Below are 23,660 nucleotides of genomic sequence, written 5' to 3'. Positions count from 1 at the left end.
TTTCTTAGCATACAATTCACCACCATTTAAGAGAGAGAGAGAGTCAGAGTTTGTACTCCGTAGAAGGGAAGCCACTTTAAGACTTAATGGGCTTTCCTTATACGTCTGCTTTTTATTTTTAAACACCATCACCTCTTTGCTGACAAACATTTTCTTGCAAATTATGGCAAGGGAGGAGGGGCATGAGAAAATAAGCTGCGTGAAAGCTGGTGATACTGCCTCTGCCAAAATTCCAAGTTGAAATCAAATCCTTCAGGAAAGTTTCTTAGGCATAGGGGGAAAAAAAGATTTACAACTTCAGCAGAACTGTCATTCTACCAAGAGAAAGGATCAGTCAATCTACTTTACTTTCAACAAAGGATCTGAATCTGGCTGGCTTTGTCATACTTCTTTCTCCTTTATACATGGAGGTAGAGGGAGGGGGGAAGAACAGCGCACGAGGAGTTAAAAAAATTGATGAAGCCCTGACCCTTTAGTTTCCATTTATAGTCTGGGCCGGAATGCCATCCCCCTGGACTAGCAAACTGTCCAATCCAGCCTCAAGTGTCAAGATGCTGTTAGGCACTAAGTGAACTATATATGCATGCCCTTATACCATTTAATGCTCTGGGTCCACCTTCAAGACACCAGTCTGTGGATCAGGCAAACCACCACTCCTCTTCCAAGAATCAGTTTGACAGGTTCTTTAGGAGGTTCTCCTTCTCTTTTTTTTTAAACCCATCCTTTTAAACACAATGGCACCAAAGAAGGACGTGAAGAAACCTGCTGCCGCTGCTGCCCCAGCCCCTGCCCCTGCCCCGGCACCTGCACCTGCACCTGCACCTGCCCCACCCAAAGAAGCAAAGATTGACCTCTCTGCCATTAAGGTAATGAAAAGGGTGAACTGTTTGGTCACTGAAACATCTTTCAACAGTAGGGAACACTACGAACTTTCAGAGGGGCATATTTTTCATTGAGAGGAATGGAATTACTAAGCAAACTGGTGGATTTGGGTAGAAGAGAATCTTGATTTAAAAAGTAAATAAACTGTAGCATATAATTTCACTAAAATTATTATGAGTATGGCATTATATTTGGAACCTGTATTTGCTCTACTTTTTGTTTCTGTTTCCTTTTTTCCCTAAATTGTCAAAGTGCAAAATGTGTAATTTTATAAACATTTAAACCAGTGGTTTCTTTTTTTTTTTTAATAAAATCTCTATGGAAACTGGATCTCTTCCTTAAAGCTACATCAAAAGGAAAGTTTTAGTCCCTACTTGTTTCCAAAAGTTTAAAAACAGCTGATGACCCAGTTGTCCGAGATGTATTTATTTGACATCTGCTTTATTTCATATGAAAAAGAGATTTTTGCAATTCAATTCCCCCTCCAGCTTTGCTTAATAAAGTTTGATACCACACTAAATGACATCCCAGTGCAGACAACTATGCACTCAAGTGTTTCAGTGACTATAACTGTCATCTTGTTTATTTATATATACATTATTTAATTCAGAATGTGAGTTGCTTCTAAATGAAACTAACCCCCCCCCAAATATGGTAAAACTTGCTAGTTATACGGCTTTGAGCTTATGTCTTTGACCTCTTGCATACTGATCTTGAACTAAAGAGAATGTGATTGATTTTCATGTCAACACTTTGCTGTGATCAAAGTTCTCCACTGCCAAAAGATTATCCGCTTTTGGAAGAATGACGCCATGGATGTGCCTGTTTCCTCTTGGCAATGTGACCCATCAAATGTGCACCATCTCCTCATTCATTGGGCTCTGATTGGTCTGAATGACAGTTTGAAAATCTTCATGTAGGGAACCCTGCCTTATATGGAAAACTAGTGGGTGAAAGTGCCTAGGAGGTGATCATTTCACTTAAGCCAATAGTTCTGTGCTTAATAAATCTGAATTTTGCTAACTTAATACTTGCTGACATTTAATATGCTGTTTACTTGCAACAGCCAAGCTAACCTATAAATAAATAATTCATTGACTATTTGAGTATAACTGTAGATTCTTAAAAATATTCCTGACATAAATATTGAATCAGATCACCCTTAGATGTATATGATGATATTAAGTAAATATATTCCAAATTTTTATAGCATTCCAATTAAACATGAAATTTTATGTTTCAGAGTAGAAGTAGATCTTGACAGACATTTTCTCTTGAGTTAGTAGGTAACTGAAGTCATATTTGGAAAATAGTTGGTCGTAGAATCTAATATTGATCAGGAACTATTCCTAATTTATATCCACTTAGGAGACAAAAATGAATGTCATATCTTCCAGTAAATGTTTTTCTGTCTTGAGGACTGCATGCATACAGTTCATTATGAGGAAATCAAATTTTTCATCTCCAGCAATACTAGTTAATAATATCTTATAGATGCACACTGACTACATTATACAATAAGCATGATTATAGCCACTGCAATAATTCCAATTGCCTCTATTCTTTGACTCCCCATTTTATGAATCAGTGTCAAAGCTATTCCTCTTTATATTTACTGTGATTTATAAGACAATATCATCCCTTTGTATCTGGGACTACAAGCATTTGGAAAGAAAAAAATGTGTCTTCTTAAGGAGAAAAAGAAGTATCCCACTAATGAAAAGAGGCATTAATTTTCTTCCCCAAGGAACAGAGTAAGAATAAGTAAATAAATAAAAATTTAGTTTGGCAGGTAAGAAGTCTCCAAGAAAAGACAAAAAATCACTTTTTAAATCCAAAAAAATGAACTGATCGCTTCTGCATAGCAGAGAAGTGATGCTTTTCTGTATCTTGAAAACTGGTTTATCCTTTCATCTATATCTTGAATTAATGCTAGTGTGAACTAGTACAGCTAAGCAAAAGAAGGAAATACTCCTAGAGAGTCTCTGTAAAGATGGGATATGCTCCATCTTCACTATTTCATTGTAGAATTAAAGATGTGATGGATGTTGATAAGGGACACAAACCAAAAAAGGAGAAGTTAAATGAATCTAGAAGAAACAGATTATCTTTCATTCAGAGAGCCCGTTCCTAATGGAAAGAGAACAAAGAAAAGAAGCATATTTTTGCAAAAGAATTTAAATGGCTTTAATGATATGCATTCAACAATATGAAATCAGTGCATATTTATAGATATTATAACATAGCCAAAGAATGTGATGCAACTTGAGAACTTTATAAAATCTAATTTCATCCCAATAGGTAAGAAGACTAATTAAAATGTGCATTAAAACATTTCATATTATGATGCTTTTAATCATGTGATATTTCTAGATATATTACCTCATATAAGTTATAAACGTTTTTCAAGCAGAGAAAATGAACTTTAAAGAAATTAATCGAGTTGTTATATGTGTTCATTAACTTTCTGAAAACTCGATAAAGAACAAAACTTAATTGAATTTTACACTTTCTTTCATAAATCATATAAGATTGGAAATCTAGCTGTTCTTTACACTTTGAGTAGGGCTGACGTTTAAGTGGAACTATTTTAGTGTAATATTATAGTCATTACAATCATAGTATTTAATCCCTCAATACTATCCCAGTTAATATCTATGTTCCATATTATAATATACTATGTTACTAGCCACATATTTGACTCTGCATAAACTCTAAACAATATGAATGAGTTTTATCAATTTTTTAAATGTGTTTTTCAACCTGATTTCCTGCTTTATTGGTTATTTCTTTAGAACATTTCTTTGGTTGTTCTGACATAAAACCTTTTATATTTTCTGAGGGAATGCTTACCTGATGTCCTAGCCCCATGGATTTTCTATGAATATCCTTTTCAAAAACACAAATACTGCTGATATCTGAACATTAAAGCTACCGTCCTGGGTGGTTCTAAGCACTCTTTGCTTTCAGAGAGCTGATACTTCCAGCAACAATGCCCAGACTAAAGCCTGACAGAATCGCCAAGTGTGGGAAGTAAAACCCAGCATAAGTTTAGTTTCAAGTACAAACACAAGAATTAACACCTGTTGCCCAAAACTGCAACCAAATGAAATAACAAAAGTAAATAAGTATGAGATGACCATGTGCCTAGATTTTAAAAGATCTTCAATGTTTAAGCAAATTTTTTGCATGATGCATGCCTTAGCTGATATGTCAGGATTGCTCTGAGGTGATGGGACTTTGAATCATGTCTGTCATTGTGCTGCTTAAATTTTAATTCTCGTTGTATTCACCACTCAATCAGGTCATCCCTGACCAGATACTGCGGGCGACATTACAAAAAGTGGTAATGGTACAGAATGCATTGACAGAAACTCATCAAATAACAAATCTCACAGCAACAATTGACCATATGCTTGGGAAGATTTAAACTTTCAGTTAATAAGGTGGAAATATAGTATTCTCAATAAATACATCTACTTACTGATGAGTATTCAGTGGAGGCAAATATTATGTATTCATTGAAACACCTGACTTGTCCTTGTCCAGGTATAGGACCTTTTGTGTTAATCTATAAATTATTTTTTCTCATCTCTAACAAAGCTGATACAAACCCAGTCCTACTTAGAAGGATTGTTGGAAAAATCAAATGAGGTCATGGCTCATGAAAGGCTTTGAAAATTATAAAGTTTTTTGTAATATAATAATCAGTATTTATTATGAATTTACTCTGTGCCTTATTATCTTATTTAATCCACAAAACATTACACTAAGGTTGTTTTTAGCCTCATTTTGCAAGAAAAGAAGCTGAGCCTAAATGAGGTTCAATGTCAGGCCCATGATCAAATAACAAGTATGTGACAGAGCTAGGATATAACCTAGCAGGCCAAATCCAGAGTCAATTGTGTTAACCATATCCTAAACTACCTCCTGTTTATAAAAGGGAAGTTGCTGTTTCCAAGAATGTGAAAAGGAACCTTTTTTGCTCTTAAGGATATGAGGTTAAGAGTGGTCAATATAAGGGTGATTCTCACATTGCCCTTCACAGCCCTTCGGTAGCCAGAAGAGGGGGTGAGAGGCACACATCAGAGCTAGGTCATCAAGACTTTTGACCTTGGCAGTTCATTACTGTTTTGTTTTCCTCAGCTTCCCCCTATCTTAGCACCTGTTGCTGATGGGTTGGGTGTTCTCATTTACAGATGGAAGGTGAGATATTAAGAAACTAGAAAGACCCACAGGCACTTTGCTCCAGCTTCCTGTAAAAAGTTGTAAATGGAACATGGATGTTAAAAATGCTATTATGAGAGTAGATTGGTAGTTGCTAGGGTCGGGTGGGGATGGAAGAAAAGAGTGAAGGTGAACGGAGGGTACAAACTTGCAAGTTATAAGATTAATAAGTTCTGGGATCTAAAATACAACATAGTGACTATAGTTAACAGTACCATATTGTATACTTGAAAGTTGCTAAGAGAATAAATTTTAAAAGTTTTCACCACAAAAAAATATATATATATAACTGTGTAGTATGATGGCTATGTTAACCAACTAACCTTACTGTGGTAATCATTTCACATATCAAAATTATCATGTGTTAAATCATCATGTTGTACACCTTAAACTTATACAATATTATATGTAAATTATATCTCAATAAAGCTTGAAAAAAACTATACCAAAGTATTTTTTAATATTGTTAAATGTAGTGAAATTTATTGTATTTTAAAATAATTTTGCTTTTGTTTAATTAAACATACACATATTTCAAACATGACCTCCAAATTTTTCCATCAGGTTAATATTCTAAGAATGGGATGGGTTTCTATTTTGTTTACAAATAAGTATCATGATTTAAACTGGAAATCTCAACAAATATTCTTTGGAGTCATATATAGAAATATAATGCCACGTGTATAATGATTAAATCTTAACTAATCTGAGGAAAAGAAATAGGAATAGAAGACATAGTCAATTTCTAATTAGAAGTGAAGACATATGTCTAAATAAGTGAAGACATAAGTTGTTTCTAAGTTTTCTTTATATAATTTTAAGAGTTTGTCTTCTTTTACTCTGGCCTTTTAATACAGACTAATTTTTAATACAACTAAAATCTCAACCAACTGCGATATTCATCCATTTGTGGCATGATTATAACCTCAGAAGCAAACCAAAATTTATGTGAGATTATCACTAGGTATCAGTAACAAGTTTCCACTTTGAAACATCTACTCTGTAAAAGGAGAACAGGTGGAGTGGAGTGGGAAGATATTAAAGGGCATTCTGTAACTCTGTCTAAAATTATATTTTAAGTAATATGTAACTGGATAATGTCTTTGCAATGTAAAAGGCAGTTTGGAAAGGAATATGTATGTTCACCAATTAATAGTGAACAGCACTTTTAATTTTAAAGATAATGAAATTTGTGCAAGACAAGGAGACCACAAAGTGACAGTGCCAAATTTAGCCTCTCGACATTTCAGTGCTGAAATGAACCCCCTGGCAAGTTGTCTTTAGAAGCCTTTCCATAATTACCCGGCATTAAGCACCATCTGACTCATGGAAACTGTGGAAAGGATTATATTTAGTCTGCTGATACTACACTTTCTTCTGCTTCTCTTCATACTGGAATAGTTTTTTTATGAAAATAAGATTTTCCGTAGTTTGTTTCTGCATCAACTTCTACGGTTTGTTTCTCCCCGCAAATCAGAACCTGGAGGGCAAAAATTGCAATATACTAGTAGTAATGGCTTCAGTTATACTGGCTAAAATGTAAATTATATGGATGATAAATCTTTGTTATTCTGATCATAAATTAATAATAGTGAGTTGAAGCCAGAGCAGAAAATTTTTCCTAAAGATAAAACCACATCTTATTCAACTTTATCTTCTTCCTTCCACTGTGGCAAGTGAGGTTCTTTGTACCTAGTAAGTACCCAATGATATACCATCTCCTGATATAAGTGAGCTATAAAATACTCATCTGAACACAGTGTTATGAAATTTTATTTTGCTTAACTCCTCTTTATCTAAACTACTTCAAAATAATATCATTTACCAAATTTTTAGGCAAATTACCCTTTTCCATTAAAAAAAAGTGAGTTGCTATAGATACTACTGACAAAAGGATGGAAAACTCACAACATTATAGAACCATAAGCAACCACAGAAATCATGCAGTTTAATATTTCATATTTGAGAAAGCTATAACCCAGATAAAAGAAGTTATTTAATCAAAAGACACATGATTTGTTACAGGAGAGCCAGAACAAAATTCAGAATACCTCAATCCCCATCTAAGTCTCTTTCCACCATATCAAAGACCTGAAATCTCCAAAATAGTAATATCAATATTCATATATCCCTGTTGTCACTAACAGAACTTCTACTCCAGATATGGAGGAAAAAGCAGATACTTGTAATTTCTTAAAACACATACACAAAGCATTTTTCAAAGCATTTTTCACAAATGCTTTTATTTTAAAAATAAAAAGAGGAAGGAAAGAACGTAAACACAACTTGGATTTTTAAATTAAATTGCATACAAACAAATGCACAAAGTAGAGCAGGTGCAACTCTCACGGGAAAGCTGATAAGAAATCCAAAGTAGTATAGACTTAGGTCACATTTTTATTAAAATTCACTTAAACCTCTTTGTTAATTCCTGTGGGTCTAAATTGTATTATTTTAATAATTCAGCCTTTGCTCTAATGTGACTGAATTCAGTTGACTAGTCTAGGCATCCTAACCACAGAATTACTCATTTCCTCTTCTATTCAGATCAGTTTATCCAATATAACCATCTATTCTCTCTTGTATTAGACAACCTGGGCTGCTACTGTATTCTCATTGATCTTAATTTCTCCTTTTTATACCATATTAGAGTCACCAGCCTAAATATATCCTTTGTTGAAATAAAAAACTGCAATAAAAATATCTATTTCCTTTAAATTAAGTGAATTGTTCTGAAGCACAAAACTCTCAGAGTTCCAAAATAGTACTTCTGCTAGCCTTTTACAATGATTCCTCATAACTCTAAGATTGGAGTGAAAATTATTAAGTTTTTGTTAGGGTTTGCATACATCCAGGTCTTTGTTCTCCCTGCCAGGCATTAAATCAAAGAACATGCAGCAATGTTTTCTTGATTGAAAACTGGCCCTGGTTAGATTAAGGTCTTTACTTAGCCTCACCAGTCATTAGCCCTATTGTAATATCTAGCAGTGAAGATGAAGTTCTTTAAAGACTGTAGTCTATGTTCCTTCCTAGGGCATTAGCCCTCAGTATTCAACATCACATAACTTCCAGATCGTCTTTAATTATAGCTCTTCTTGTTATACTAAAGCTTAAGATACATCAATTCCAGAGCCTGTTTGATTAAATGCATTTTAATATTTTTCTATAAATCAATTCCTTCTATATACCAGAAATTTTATCTTGTCTTTAATCAATTAACCAAACCTCATGATTACTATTAGAAAAGTACTTCACAAAGTGAAAAATAATCTGAAAACATTGCAATAAAAATCTTTTTTAGTACCAGTACCTTGCTGACTACTACTTACCTAAATCCAATACTAAATAGTACATAAATCGTAAAAATGTGGAAGGCAGTTATTTTACCAACAGTCTAAGATAAGTATTTAGGCTAAAATGGAAACACCCTTTAAAAAAACAAATTGGGGGTTGGCAAATTAGAAGTCCTGATCATAACATTTATATAAAATCTAAGGAAAGATTCTGGAAATATAAAGGCATATACATCAATAACTTAAAATGAGCATGCCTACTATATGCATGGCAGTTCTAGGTGCTGGAGATACAGCACCAAAGAAGAATGTGTGCCCCTACTCTAGAATGTAAGCTCTTTGAAGGAACTGACAAGGTCCGTTCTCTCAAGGAAGATAATATCCTATGGACCTAGAGTCTGTCATACAGAGTGAAGTAAGTCAGAAAGAGAAAAACAAATACCGTATGCTAACAAATATATATGGAATGTAAAAAAGAAAAAACTGGTTTCTGAAGAACCTAGGGGCAGGACTGGAATAAAGACGCAGAAGTGGAGAATGGACTTGAGGACACAGGGAGGGGGAAGGGTAAGCTGGGACGAATTGAGAGAGTGGCATGAACATATATACACTACCAAATGTAAAATAGATAGCTAGTGGGAAGCAGCCTCATGGCACAGGGAGATCAGTTTGGTGCTTTGTGACCACCTAGAGGGCTGCGGTAGGGAGGGTGGGAGGGAGACGCAAGAGGGAGGAGATATGGGGATATATGTATATGTATAGCTGATTCACTTTGTTATAAAGCAGAAACTAACACACCATTGTAAAGCAATTATACTCCAATAAAGATGTTAAATAAATAAATAAATTTTTAAAAAATAAATAAAAAATAAATCTTAAGAAAAAAATAAAATAAAAAATTTTTTAAAAGATAATATCCTAGAGGAGAAGATTTGTTTGAAGGAGGAACTTACTATACATCTGTTCTAAAGATTTTAATTTAATTAAAATTCTGCTGAGCATATAATATAGGCAAGGTATTTTATAGAGTTATGGGGGATACAATCTAAGTATAAGGCAGGGGTAGCATTCCAGGAGGGAGAGGCTCACACTTGGGTTCACACCATGGACCAAGGGAAATGGTCTCCAGTAACAGCCTGTGCTTCCCAAACGTTTACAGCCAGGAAGGTTAAAACATATTTCAGTGGCAGAAAGGATAGCTCCTAGTATCCTAGGAGCTAGGCAAATAGTAAAGGTTCTTTCAAGGGCTTTGAAGGATAGTTAATTTCTAAGAAGCAGAAATGACAGGAGAACATTCCAGATAGAAGAGACTTAAAATCTAATTTTCAAAACAAACCAAATGATGACATAGCAAACTGAGTCCAAAATCAGCTGACATTTTGTATTCATATCACACCTTTCTTCAAAGGGTTGATTACTTCATCATTATAACACCCAGGAAGAGATACAAGAGAATGTTTTGGCCATTTGTAAAAGTGTACCAGAGAATAAATAGCATCTCCCACTTATTCTATGGGCACAATATCTAGGTCTTCTTACTTTTAAACTATAGCTTATTGTCTAGACTAGACTAAACTGTAGCCTTCTCTACCATTGTCAATAGCTTGCTTAAATGTTTACTTTGATCCTCAGTAAGCACAAAAAAATCTACACTCTCATTCTCTATGTGATAAAGATACAGGTAAAAACTAGAGTGAAATAGTTTAACTGCCTCCATTATATTTTAATAAATAATAAACCTTTACATAATAGGCAAGTGGTTATGAATAGCTTATTTATAACGTAAATACAGCTATTAAAACGACTTTCCAGTTTACTTGACAGATTTGACACAAATTGATTGTATTTTATATGTATTCAAGGACACATTTTTCTATCTGAAAAAAATGAAAATGAGCATTATGTAGGTTATATGATGGGATGGGCATTATGTAAGACAACTTTGATGAGTTTGTTTTGTATTATCCATAGTTATCAATTCTACCAAAGATATATGCTAGTGCTCAATACTGATTATAGGGCAATTCAAATTTAATGACACAATACCTAAATACAAGAGTAAAACACAAAGAAACACGGTCTGCTCTAATGGCTTTAATTTTTGCATCAGAAATCATGAGACTCCAAATTACACAACTATCAAAGGTGACAAATTTCTACCTTTGTCCCTCCCTCTCATTTTCCCCTAATGAGTCAAAGGATTTAAATTTTTTCTATTAACTTCCATTTCCCAACAACCTCTCAAAATGTCAATCTATTCATGAAGATATGTCTACCTGGCTACTAATTTTTTTTTTTTTTTTTTTTGCGGTATGCGGGCCTCTCACTGTTGTGGCCTCTCCCATTGCGGAGCACAGGCTCCGGACACGCAGGCTCAGCGGCCATGGCTCACGGGTCCAGCCGCTCCGCGGCATGTGGGACCTTCCCAGACCGGGGCACGAACCCGTGTCCCCTGCATCGGGGGGCCACCAGGGAAGCGCCAACTACTAATATTTTTTAAGTTATATTTTCAATTCTAATTTTGGGACTCAGACTCCATGAGATCTTTTTCACTACTTATAAACTTTGGACAAAAAATGATATGCGTTTAAATGCTGATTTCTTTCCAAATGGCATGGGGAAAAGCTGCAAAGTATACATCTGCCTAGCAGAGGGAGATTATGCTTTTTGTGACCATTCCGTTAAAAATAGTTGCTGAAACAATACTTAAATTAGAATTTATCTCTAACATTCTTTATGCCTTTGAGCTGCTTTAAATATGTAGAAAACTGATAAACATGTCTGAACTTTAGTTCTGACTAGACTGGTCTCTTCTCAGTACCATTCTAGGAAGGGCGTTGTCCCCTATTTTCAGGTAAGCTGTCATAAAAACTTACTACCAGCCAATGCCATGGATACCTTTAAAATTCTAAAGTACAACTTTGCATTTCACAACACCTGCTTTGTATTCTTTTGGTTCTCAGTCTGGTGACTGAGTCATAAAATGTTTGACATGGCAGAAAGGGAATCAGCACATTCTGGTAAGAACATAAGCAACATTTTTAAATTTTAAAAGAACATGTACAGAATGAGAGAAAAAGAACACAGAATGGTCCATCAGCTATCCCTCCTAGAAGAACTTCATGAATTCAAAAAATATGACTAGTCAGCCACCATAAAGATAACAGGTAGGAAAGCAAATACCCGGCCCTAATGTAAGAAAACTGAGGGAGAGTGCTGAAAATGGAGATTAAAACCATTCCTGGCTTAGATAAACTCTATACTCCTGAAAATACAATGTACAAAGAGTGGTCTTTAATTGGAGATTTCACAAACTGACCAGATTTTCACTTGGATAGACCCAAGAAACACACAAAATGTATGTACCCCTTTCAAGTCCTCTGAACTTTACCATAAGGGACAGAGCTGCAGAGAGTGTTTCTTCTATAGCAGTTGCCATTTGAAACCCCAAACCAGTCCCATCCAGAAAGTTCCATTTATACCAAAACTGCTGACTTGAAGTTTGCAAAGTCCATAATTCATCAAGAGAAGGGATCAGCTGTAGCCTTTAGAGAAATTCTAAGCTTCTCTGCCACTGAACAAATAGGAAGTTTCTTAAAGGAAGATGCTCAAGAAAACATCTCAGGGATAAAGACCATAAAAGTACTGATAGGCATTGGTCTCACCATGGCTGTCCACTCTTAGGTTCTGATTTCCTAAAAATAGACCTCAGGGTACAGATCCCTCTTTCCCTTTGCCCTAAGAAAGCTAAAAAACTCTCCAAGGGGAGTGGCTACTTCTCTCTGAAACCTGATGCTAGCTGTGAGGTCACAGCTTCTCCAGAAATAAAAGGCAGCCTCAGCAAGGGAGGCCCCCACTCAGGGATTGGAGCAGCCCTCAACTCACTCTTCAGCTTCGCCGCTGTCTGCAGCCCAGAAGCTCCATCATGGTGGGTCCTGTGAGAAAACTACTTGTAATTTATAGACAGATATAGACAGTAGATAGGAATAAAATTGAGGAGAGAACATATTCAGTATGTGTGTAGAATCTACTCTTGGTTTTTATTAAAGTGGGTTGAGGACAGGAGAGATTAATTCAAGGTATTATGCCAACTGGAAAAATATGTCTTACTCCCAAAAACAGTACTTTATGCTTCACCAACTTTCTATATCACATAAGTTTTATTATATCTAAATTTAGGGAAAAACCTGCAACTATAGCAAAATACTATACCTTAAAAAAAAATCCAATGATGCTGATAACTAAAATTAAATAAACTACTTTCCATGCACTGGGTAAAAATATACTGGTTAAATAGAAGAAAGACTTCAAATGACCTTTTTAATGCAGTGTGTCTATATTAGACATATGTTAAATACACCATAGGTTATTATATTATTCCAGAAAGAATCTGATTTAGCATTTGTTAAATCATTGACTCATGGATTAAGATATAGAAAGATGTTCCCTAACTATCTTTTGCAACAGCTTTTTATTTTTCCTAGATTCAAAAGTATCCTAAGGCAACCTTCTTATTCTATGACACCTACATAGCTTCCTAAAAATCTCAGAGCAGAGAGCACTCTCTTCTGTCAACGCATTTGAAAGAGTACTAGTTGTTTCTTTCTTTCTTCCTCTCTCTCGCCATTGCAGTCCTTCAGTGCTGACCAGATTGCTGGTAAGTGAATTGAGCTTCTCTATTCCAGAGGCAGGCAGAGCGCTTCTTAGCCTCTGAAATATCACTCATCTCCAAGACATGTTACTGCATGGCTCAACCTCTTAGTATCCAAGCTATGCCTGAACTCTGAAAAGTAGGCATACAGTTTCAGCTTACTTTGAAGATTACTCAGGGAATGAGCTTGGATACATTTAAAAATCAGGACATTTTTGTTTGGTTAAAATATTCTTTGTGGTTAATTTCTTTCTAACAGATCGAGTTCTCTCAGCAACAGCAGGATGGTAAGTCTAAACGATATAATATGTGCACACTCATAAAGATGGCATGTGAGAAAACCAACTCTCTTGAGATGAGATTAGCTCTTTCTAATTATCCCCACTGATGTTGTCACTCTAAATAGAAATGCTCTCAATCACTCTAAATATAAATTCTCTCAACATAAACCCTTCACGTATAATCAGTAATCAAAAGTTTAGGCAAACAAAAGCTAAATACCACAAAATAATTTCTTGTATTCACTGATTTCTAAATAGAACCAATTTGATACAGTAGGTAATACCATACATATACCCCCCCAAAATATGTGGAGTCTGGATGGCTAATTTGTTAATCAAATCCCTAAAGAGTGATTTGGCAGGTCTAAATTATTCAATTTAGAAAACAAAATTGATTCTAAAACTGCCCAATTACCAAATACACATAATTTCAGTGGGCACCATAGTGAGTTGAGAGAAATAGCAGGTGAAGTGGATATAGAAAAAATGTGCAATCAGAGAAAATGAGGGGAAAATTATTTATCAAAAAACTGTGGGAGGAGCCTTAGCCATCTCCTGGTCCATCTTTAGAGATGCAGGACAGGCTCCCAGAGAGGTGTTGAGACTGACTCGAAGATCCAAAGAATTAGTGATAGGGTCAAAATCTAATATTACTTTAAATTAATTAGAAATTTATTTCATAGAAACAGTTTCTAACTAGAAGACTTCAAATTCTGGAGATTCAAAAGAATATGAATAGTTTCCCTAAGACTTCCACTTTTTCTTCTTCAGGTCTTTGCATCCAAGAGATCCTGTGCCCTAAGACTCTTGTTTCACTGGAAAGTGTAGGGCAGAATGTCTTATGAAGTGAAAGAGTCACATATTTAAATAAACTGAGACAAAAATACATCTATGGAAGGGATGGAAGAAAATTTCAGTTATACAATACTGTATAAATTGGATATTGGTCATAATGATAAGTATGTATATATGTTATGATTTATAATATATAAATAATTGTGATAATACTCATAGGTACATAATTATAATTATACTCAGTTCTCTATCTAAAGGATTCAACATTTTTCAGCCTGTTTCAGTGTCTGGAATATCTCATGTTTGGAAATCAGTTAAGAAAAAAAAGGGTATTTGCTATTGTACAGACTCATATATATCTACATCATGGTTAATGCCTTCATGCAGACAAATTAGATGACCTGATGACTCAGAACCCATGATCATTTGAAATTATACTACAAAGGACTAATTTTTCTTATTGAAAACAGTTGGTAATTCTACTCTAATTTGTTTGATTTTTAATGTATTTTAACTAATGATGCTGCTACATTATCTGCTACTGTACCCCAGTCCTCTTAAATATCTAATTTATGTGTCATTATGACTGCCAAACTATGGTAGCACCAAGCAACAGAAGGCTTAAAAACCCTTTCAGAGACAGAGGACTTGGTGCTGAACATTAACCACATTACTCCATATGTAAAATAGGTTTTAGATATAGAGGTTCAGTAAACATCGGTGTGGTGGACTGGTTTTCTCCTGTACCAGGAAAACAAATGTAAGCATTTTAAATTAAAAGGAAATATTACATTTTAAGAAATAAATAAAGACATACTTTGTTTGCTTCCTTCTTCAATGATTAGAGTTTTTCTCATGGCTGCTCTACTTGAATGTATCACAAGTTTGGGGTAAAGAAAAAAACACTAGAAAATTATAGCATTCTAAAGGTGTAAGTCCTGTGCTGTCCAGTAGAGTTGCCACTAGCCACATGTGGCTATTTAAATTTAACCTGTAATTAAGTAAAAATAAATGCATTTAAAAGTCTACTTTCTCCTTTGCACTAGTCACATTTTAGTGCTCAAAAGCCACAGGTGGAAGGTAACTACTACCCTTTTGGGCAGCCCAGATACAGAATATTTCAATCATCACAAAAAGCCCTAGAACAGTGTTGTTCTAGACTAAGGGCTGGCAAATTTTTTCTTAGAGAGCTAAATAGTAAATATGTTAGGCTTTGTTGGCAGAACAGTCTCTGTAAAAACAACTCAGTTCTGTCACTGAGGTATGAAAACAGCCATAGACAATACATAAATGAATGGGCATGTCTGTATTCCAATAAAACTTTATTTACAAAAACAGGCAGCCAGCCCGTAGGCAGTCATTTGCTAACCCATGTTTTAGACTCTTCAAGAGAATAACTAAGCCTTAAAAATCTGGTGTAGGAGGAGCAATATTTTTCTGGCCTTCGCCTTTAAATCAACAAAAGGGTTCATGTCAGAGAGATTCTATTACAGCTCATAAAACCCTATTTCTACATCAAGATCTGACCAGGGTAATAGTGAGCCCTCTGAGCAATCTGAATGAAAGCCTGGAGCCAGTAATAAGGATAGTTCAGTTTCACACGTCCCGTAGAAAGATAAAATATAATATTTGACTAATGACCCCACAGTGCCTGTCGCATGCCTTTTAAGTTGGGGAAATGATCTGTGATGTCAATTTGCATAGAACTTGAGGCGGAAATTTCAGCAAAGAATGATAACATGATCTATAGTTGATTGTTAACATAATGTCTGGTGCAATCTTAGATTAGGGGATGAAGGGATAGTTAAATAGGATGTTTTGCTGAGTAATCTATCTAGATAGCATCTCTCGATCTGAGACCACTAATGGACTAAAAAGAATGTTTTCACCTCTACCAGTTCATTCACAAATGGGTTTTTGAATGTTGTTGGTATTAACTCCAACAAGTTGCCATCAGTACTTTTAGGTTCTCCAGAAATTTTAATTTAGTTAAGTTTTAAAAGTTCAATTAAAATATCTTTACTTGCCCCTAAATCCATAGTAGCACCTCTTTCTGTCCTTTTGGTGTATACTTCTTAATTCCTTGTTAATGTAATCCTGAAAGGCAAAACCTTTCAGGTTTTCCTGAAAGGTTCTCCTCTTCAAAGGAGAATGACAAAATTTAGGGAAAGTAAACAATAGAGTGATTGTGATAAAAATAAACAACACTTTTAAAATATGTGCTTACATACACACATGAATACAAGTAAAACTAGGGAAATCTGAGTGAAATAGGTGGAGTCTATCAATGTGAATATTCTGGTTGTGATAGTGTACTATAATTCTGTAAAATGGTACTATTGGGGGAAACTAGACAGAGTATTTAAGAGATCTCTGTATTTTTTCTTAAAATTGCATGTGAATCTATACTTATCTCCATAAAATTTTAATTTAAAACGTGTACTTATATTCTAAAGCTAATACAGCAACATGTTATCATACGTGATTATATGAAAAAAGAGTAAAGTTTAAAGTGATCACCATAGCAATAGATCCAAACAAATAAGTCTTCAGAATCAGTTACACTCGGAGCCTATTAGAGTCATACATTGAAGTGGTTAAATGACACTATAGAACTTAGAAATTGGCCTCATCTACTTTTTTTCCTGAAAAATGAAGTTACTCCTGAAGAAAACTAGTTAAGAGAAGAGCCTAGGAAATTTGTACCTCAAGAGCAGGTTTTTCTGTATAAGTTAAGAAGTTTGGTTTAACCTCACATGACACAACCCCGATTGAAAAATTCGTTTTCTTGAAATTTTATTAACGTTGTTAATTATATAAGGGATTTTATGAGGAATTCTTAAGATTTCTCAAGGCCTCAGAATTTCTTAACCCAGTCCTGTGTCCAAGGCAGATGAAGGAGATATGAATAAATATGACTAGCAGTTTCAATTTCCATATCTGATGAATAAGAACATATGACTTGAAATTGGAAATCCTGCTTTAAAATAGACCCCAAAAGAAATGTCCAAAGGGAGTTGTCAGTTGAGCTTAGAAAAGGGAGAGCCCAACAATAAAAACTTAAGTGACTGGCAAAAGCTGTAGAGGAGAGTTTGAACTGGATCCCTGATGAAGTTTGGATTAATTTATTGGTCTGAAGTAGAAAAAAGGCATCCTAATGTTTCTTGCTTCTTTCAGAATTCAAGGAGGCATTTCTCCTATATGACAGAACAGGCGATAGCAAGATCACCTTAAGCCAGGTTGGTGATGTCCTTCGGGCTCTGGGCACAAATCCCACCAATGCAGAGGTCAAGGCAGTTCTGGGAAACCCCAGCAATGAAGGTAAACACATGTTTTTCCAAGAAGTTGGGAAGTGTGTGTGTGTGTGTGTGTGCGCGTGTGTGTGTGTTTATGTGAGAGAGAGATTTATAGAGAAGTTCCACAGAATAGGGTTTAATTTACTTTTTATGGTAAGTGTGCCTCTTGGCCATCTAGAGTCTTAGTTTTTATCCTCATAAAATAAGTTAACCTTCCTTTAGAATTTGTAAGCATGATATAATTTCATGTTAATGAAAGGAAATGATATCTAATGCTGATATCATCATCATCACCATGTTATCTAAACATACCCTACAGTACTTCCCCGGCGGTCCAGTGGTTAAGCCTGCACGTTTCCAATGCAGGGGACATGGGTTCGGTCCCTGGTCGGGGAACTAAGATCCCATATGCCTGCCGCGGAGTGCGGCCAAAAAAAAAAAACCATCTTAAAGGAAACTCAGCTTTCTAATTTAAGAACACACAGATGACACCTTAATAAAACTATTTTCTGTTTCCAAGAACTGTAAAATGACTTAAAAACCTAAGCCAAAATCTGCATTCAGTCCCCCAAGGTAAATCCTAAGGCAAAAGTCAGTGATCTGATACGTAAGAGGCAAAACTGAAGAAGTCATTGCTGGATACAGTAATCCAGTCATTAGTCTGGAACAAGGAAATTTTTTCCAATCCCATGATTCATGGCAAGTATAATAGTCTGTTGAAAAATACCACTCTGAACAAAAAAAAAGGAGACAAAACTGAAGTTTTTTCAAGTAGATATTTGGGCTATTTATCCTTGCCATAAGGAAAATAAGGAGGAGAAGGCAAATAATCTTTTTTTTTTCCAGAAAAGACCATTTTCCTTTATTACAAAAGAAAAAAAATTTGATTTCAAAAAAACCTACCTCTAAATCAGTCTGCAGGAATTTTCCTCAAACTTCATTTTCTTCAGAGGAAAATGTCCAAGTAAATCATGCAAAAAGTAGCTGGGAGCATGAGATAAAGGAAGAGCGTAATAAGCCAAATTCATCTTTAAATGCCATTTTCTAACTTATCAAACATTAATCTTTAATGGAATTATTAGGTAAATGTTCATTTATTCAGCATTCAAATTTAATCTTCTTAATATTACTCAATGTACTAGATTTCTACACTATAAGGAAAGACTGCTGAATGGGAATTTAGATTTTAGGGGTACATAACTTTATCCATTTGTATACATCTGGATAGTCTGTTTTATACTTTTGCTGTGAATACTGTTTATCTTGTCAGAAGATACTAAAAAAATTCTTATCTCCAGGCCTCTAAAACCGCAGAGAAATCAGGAGATCGCAAAGTATTTAACACACACACTCTCCTCACAGGCTTCTTTTCTGAATTACTTAAAATTTAAAGAAATTGAAGGCTCTACAAAAGCTCAGACCAAAGTGGAATATATATTAAAGTTCAGTTAGGTTTTGCTACATTTACATGTTAATGGATTTGTTATCAGTATATTTCTATATTGCTTCCCTAGTGTTTATAGAAAATATTAAATTGACAATACTAATAAAATCAGTAGCTAACACTGATTAAGCACTCAGTTTGTCCCAGATATTGTAAGACATTTTGCATGTATTATCTCACTTAATGCTCACACTACCACTACAAGGTATCTCTTTTGAGAGATGAAAAAGTTGAGGTACAAAGAGGTTAAGGAACTTGCCCATGGGGCTTCCCTGGTGGTGCAGTGGTTAAGAATCCTCCCGCCAATGCAGGGGACACGGGTTCAAGTCCTGGTCCAGGAAGATCACACATGCTGTGGAGCAACTAAGTCAGTGCGCCACAACTTAAGCCTGCGCTCTAGAGCCCCCATGATGCAACTACTGAAGCCCCCATGCCTAGAGCCCGGGCTCTGCAACAAGAGAAGCCACCAGGATGAGAAGCCCACATACCGCACGAAGAGTAGCCCCCGCTCACCGCAACTAGAGAAAGCCCATACACAGCAACCGAAGACCCAAGGCAGCCAAAAATAAATAAATAAAATAAATAAATAAATAGCTCACTAAAAAAAAAGAAATTTGCCCATGATCACACAGTTGTAAATGGTGGGCTGAGGATAAAAGCTTAAGCACTACGACTCCAGAGCTCATGCTATTATCTATTACAAACATTTTGTCATCAGTCATTTACCAACTGAAATTTAAGCTGTATGAAGATTTTTCAGATGATCTAGAATGAACTCTCAAGCTTAATTTGTGACTCAGAGATGGCATTTAATGATAGATAATAACTCTCCAAATTGCAATTTCTTCCAGAGATGAATGCCAAGAAAATTGAGTTTGAACAATTTCTGCCCATGATGCAATCTATTTCCAACAACAAGGACCAGGGCACCTATGAAGACTTTGTTGAGGGTCTGCGTGTCTTTGACAAGGAAGGCAATGGCACCGTTATGGGTGCTGAACTTCGTCATGTACTAGCTACACTAGGTAAGAAGTATTCATTTCAGTGGACTTAATAGGACAGAATATATAGGAAAGAGCATGAATTAGGGCAATCATGTTATAACCAAAATAAGTAGGGGGAAAGACTACAAACAGAAAATGAAAAAGAATAGTCAAAAGTTAATGACCATATCAATTAACCTCAATGTCAATGAGTTTATTTGGGGGAAATGATAACTTAAATTATTGGTATTGAATAAGTAATGTGCAGCATTGTAGTTCTTACAGGATAGAGTTTGGATGATCAGGTATATAGTGTGCATTTAAGTCATTTATTCAAAAACAATTTATTGATAACCTTCTGGCTAGAGAACAGGAAGGGCTTAGTTTCTATCCTCCGAGAGGTTATAGTCTCCAGAAGTCCAAAACTGATCACTTACAGTGGAATGTTCAAAATATTCTCTGGTTTTCTTTTTGAAGAAAGAGTTTTGTTTCATCAGGTGAAAAGATGAAAGAAGAAGAAGTGGAAGCCCTGATGGCAGGTCAAGAAGACTCCAACGGCTGCATCAACTATGAAGGTACAATCTCACATGCTCTGGTGGTTACAGCAACTCTGAACTGATTGGGTTGACGATGGACAACTTTTGAGCTTAAAACAACTTATCTTCTCTATCTCTCTTATTCAATAAGAGAACATACAAATGTTACTTATTATCAATCAGTTATATAATAACTCTAAAAAGATATCTTGTAAGGACCTGACTATATACATAAGATTTACTCCAGTGGGTTTTAACATTCCTGTGCATTATTATACAGGTTAAAATGTGTTTTCACTTTTATCTTTTCTTGTTAGATCTTCACAACATCTCTGTAAGATGGGGTTTGTGTCAGAATAAATTTTAATATTAAATACTAATATCCTTTAATATTACAGTTGGAGAGATCTCAAAATCCTTTACAGCAAGCAGTTATGAAAATGAGGAATCCGAAGGCCAAAGATATTTAGCTATTTAGTGAAGGTCACATCATTAATGGCAAAGCTGGTGCTAAAATTTATATCTCCTTTTCTAGTGTTCTTGCTTAAATGAAATTTATCTCATAGTGGCCAATTCTCTACTTCCTGCCACCAATTTTTTTTAACATCTTTATTGGAGTATAATTGCTTTACAATGATGTGTTAGTTTCTGCTTTATAACAAAGTGAATCAGCTATACATATACATATATCCCCATATCTCCTCCCTCTTGCGTCTCCCTCTCACCCTCCCTACCGCAGCCCTCTAGGTGGTCACAAAGCACCAAACTGATCTCCCTGTGCTATGCAGCTGCTTCCCACTAGCTATCTATTTTACATTTGGTAGTGTATATATGTCCATGCCATTCTCTCACTTTGTCCCAGCTTACCTTTCCCACTCCCCGTTTCCTCAAGTTCATTCTCTATGTCTGCGTCTTTATTCCTGTCCTGCCCCTAGGTTCTTCAGAACCTTTTTTTTTTTTAGATTCCATATATATGTGTTAGCATATGGTAATTGTTTTTCTCTTTCTGATTTACTTCACTCTGTATGACAGACTCTAAGTCCATCCATCTCACTACAAATACCTCAATTTCGCTTCTTTTCATGGCTGAGTAATATTCCATTGCCACATCTTCTTTATGCGTTCATCTGTTGATGTACACTTAGATTGCTTCCATGTCCTGGTTATTGTAAATAGAGCTGCAATGAACATTGTGGTACATGTCTTTCTGCCATCAATTTATAGCAGCTTCACCCAGAGGGTCTGAAAAGCAACACACCACACAAAATAAAGATGCAAGATAAAGCTGCATGATATAGGGCTTCCCTGGTGGTGCAGCGGTTGAGAGTCCGCCTGCCGATGCAGGGGACACAGGTTCGTGCTCCGGTCTGGGAGGATCCCACATGCCGCGGAGCGGCTGGGCCTGTGAGCCATGGCCGCTGGGCCTGCGCGTCCGGAGCCTGTGCTCCGCAATGGGAGAGGCCACAGCAGTGAGAGGCCCGCGTACCGCAAAAAAAAAAAAAAAAAAGTTGCATGATATAACTTGTAAATTTAAAATTTTGCAACAAAATTGAAAAACTTATCCATCCCCCCAAAAAACTAATCTAACCACATCTCAATAAAGCTATGTTGACAGCTTTGATATAAATATGGACTTATAAAGTCTAATAACTTAGAAAAAAGTAAGACAAGAAAAGCAGAGGGGCGGGAAGAGAAGTGGAAAGGAGAGAAAAAAAGAGAACAGGAGAAAAGAAAAAACTAAGCCAAGCATATCTTCACTGACAATCTTGGTTAAACTTTACTTTTTTCCTATAAACTATGTTTTACATTCAGGTACTGCCATAAGTACATTAGATAAAAGAAGAATCATTCAATAAATATTGTTTGGACAAGGGTATAGTCATTTAGGAAATAAAGGCAGATCTCGATCTCCTACTAGGATAAATTTCACATGAGTCAAACATTTGAATGTAAAAGCTAAAAGTATAAAACCCATGGAAAATTATTTATAACTTTTGGAATGGGAAGGCATTTCCAACACTGATACAAAACCCAGAAGGTATTACAAATTTCAATAAATTCAACCACATTATTTTTTTTATCTAAGTGGCCAGCCACCAGAAACAAAGTCAAAAGACAAATAACAAACCAGAAAAAAAAATCTGCAGTCAACATCAGAAAGTTCATTTGCCTAATTTTAAAAAAAGTTACAAATTAATAAAAAGACCACAACCCAATAGAAAAATTAACAAGTACATGAACAGACAATTCATAGGAAAGGAAATAAAAATATATATGAATATAATATGCTGAACTTCACTAATAATAAAAGAAATGCAGATTAACACTACACTTAGATATACTGATTGCCAAAATTAAAAGTTTAACCACACTTTAGGTTGAGGACAGTGTATGGAAACAGGTGATCTCATGCATTCTTGTTGGGAATATAAATCATTAAAATCCCTATGTGGTGATGTGGTATTAATTATTAATTCCAGCAAATCTACTTCAAGGGATGTAGTCTTTACACATACATGCACTCAAGTGAAATGAGTGATATATGATTATTCATATTCATTATTCATTACTGTGTTGCTCACGATAGCCAAATATTTGAACAACTTAATGTCCATCAATGTACGATGTATCGAATAGATTTTGGTACATCTTCACAGTGAATTTCCCTACAGACCTAAAAAAAGAACAAGGACACCCTTGTTTATGATTATGGTAATATTTCTAAGATACATTACGAAGTGAGAAAAGCAAGTGCAAAAGAGTTTGTAGAACATGCCACCATTTGTGTAAAAAAGATTTTTACAAACATATATTTGTATTTTCTTATACATGCATAATAGCTCTACCAACTTAGCTATAAAGAGAGGAACTAGATAGCTGGGAGACAGTGGTGAAGAACATTTTTTTTTATAAACTCTTTCATACTTTCAAGAAAAAATTTTAACCATGTGAACATAACACGTAATCAGAAAGCTAAACTTACAAAATCTGGGAAAAGCCATAAATCCAGTATTAAGAACAGTAAGCTATACAGAGTTTAAATAAACTCTAGAGTTATAACTAGGAATAATTAGAATTGAGTTAACTTACTATACTTCTCTCTTATTAAATTTGACTGTGTTCTAACTCTAAACTGTATTATCCCTACAGCTTTTGTCAAGCACATCATGTCTGTCTAAATGGAGCTCTCAAGGTATCTGTTTCCTCTTTAATATATAAGGGTTTCTCAATATTGTATTTTTTTAATGTAACAGCCTCACTTATATGCTGTG

General features: G+C 35.2%; 1 protein-coding gene across 1 annotated transcript; it reads left to right on the top strand.

Moving 5' to 3' along the window:
• Positions 1-734: 734 nt before the first annotated feature.
• Positions 735-20,471, top strand: MYL1 (myosin light chain 1; the record flags this gene model as incomplete). The annotated part of the gene is made up of 5 exons (XM_082841478.1): positions 735-866; positions 13,313-13,340; positions 17,307-17,450; positions 19,721-19,894; positions 20,350-20,471. 5 exons carry the CDS (start codon positions 735-737, stop codon positions 20,469-20,471), a joined length of 600 nt encoding a protein of 199 aa, XP_082697604.1.
• Positions 20,472-23,660: the final 3,189 nt, after the last annotated feature.

Source organism: Leucopleurus acutus (assembly GCF_964270905.1).
Source record: "Leucopleurus acutus genome assembly, chromosome: 6".
Taxonomy (NCBI): Eukaryota; Metazoa; Chordata; class Mammalia; order Artiodactyla; family Delphinidae; genus Leucopleurus; species Leucopleurus acutus.
Note: the sequence above shows the minus strand (reverse complement) of the source record. Positions and strands in the feature narration are given on the sequence as shown.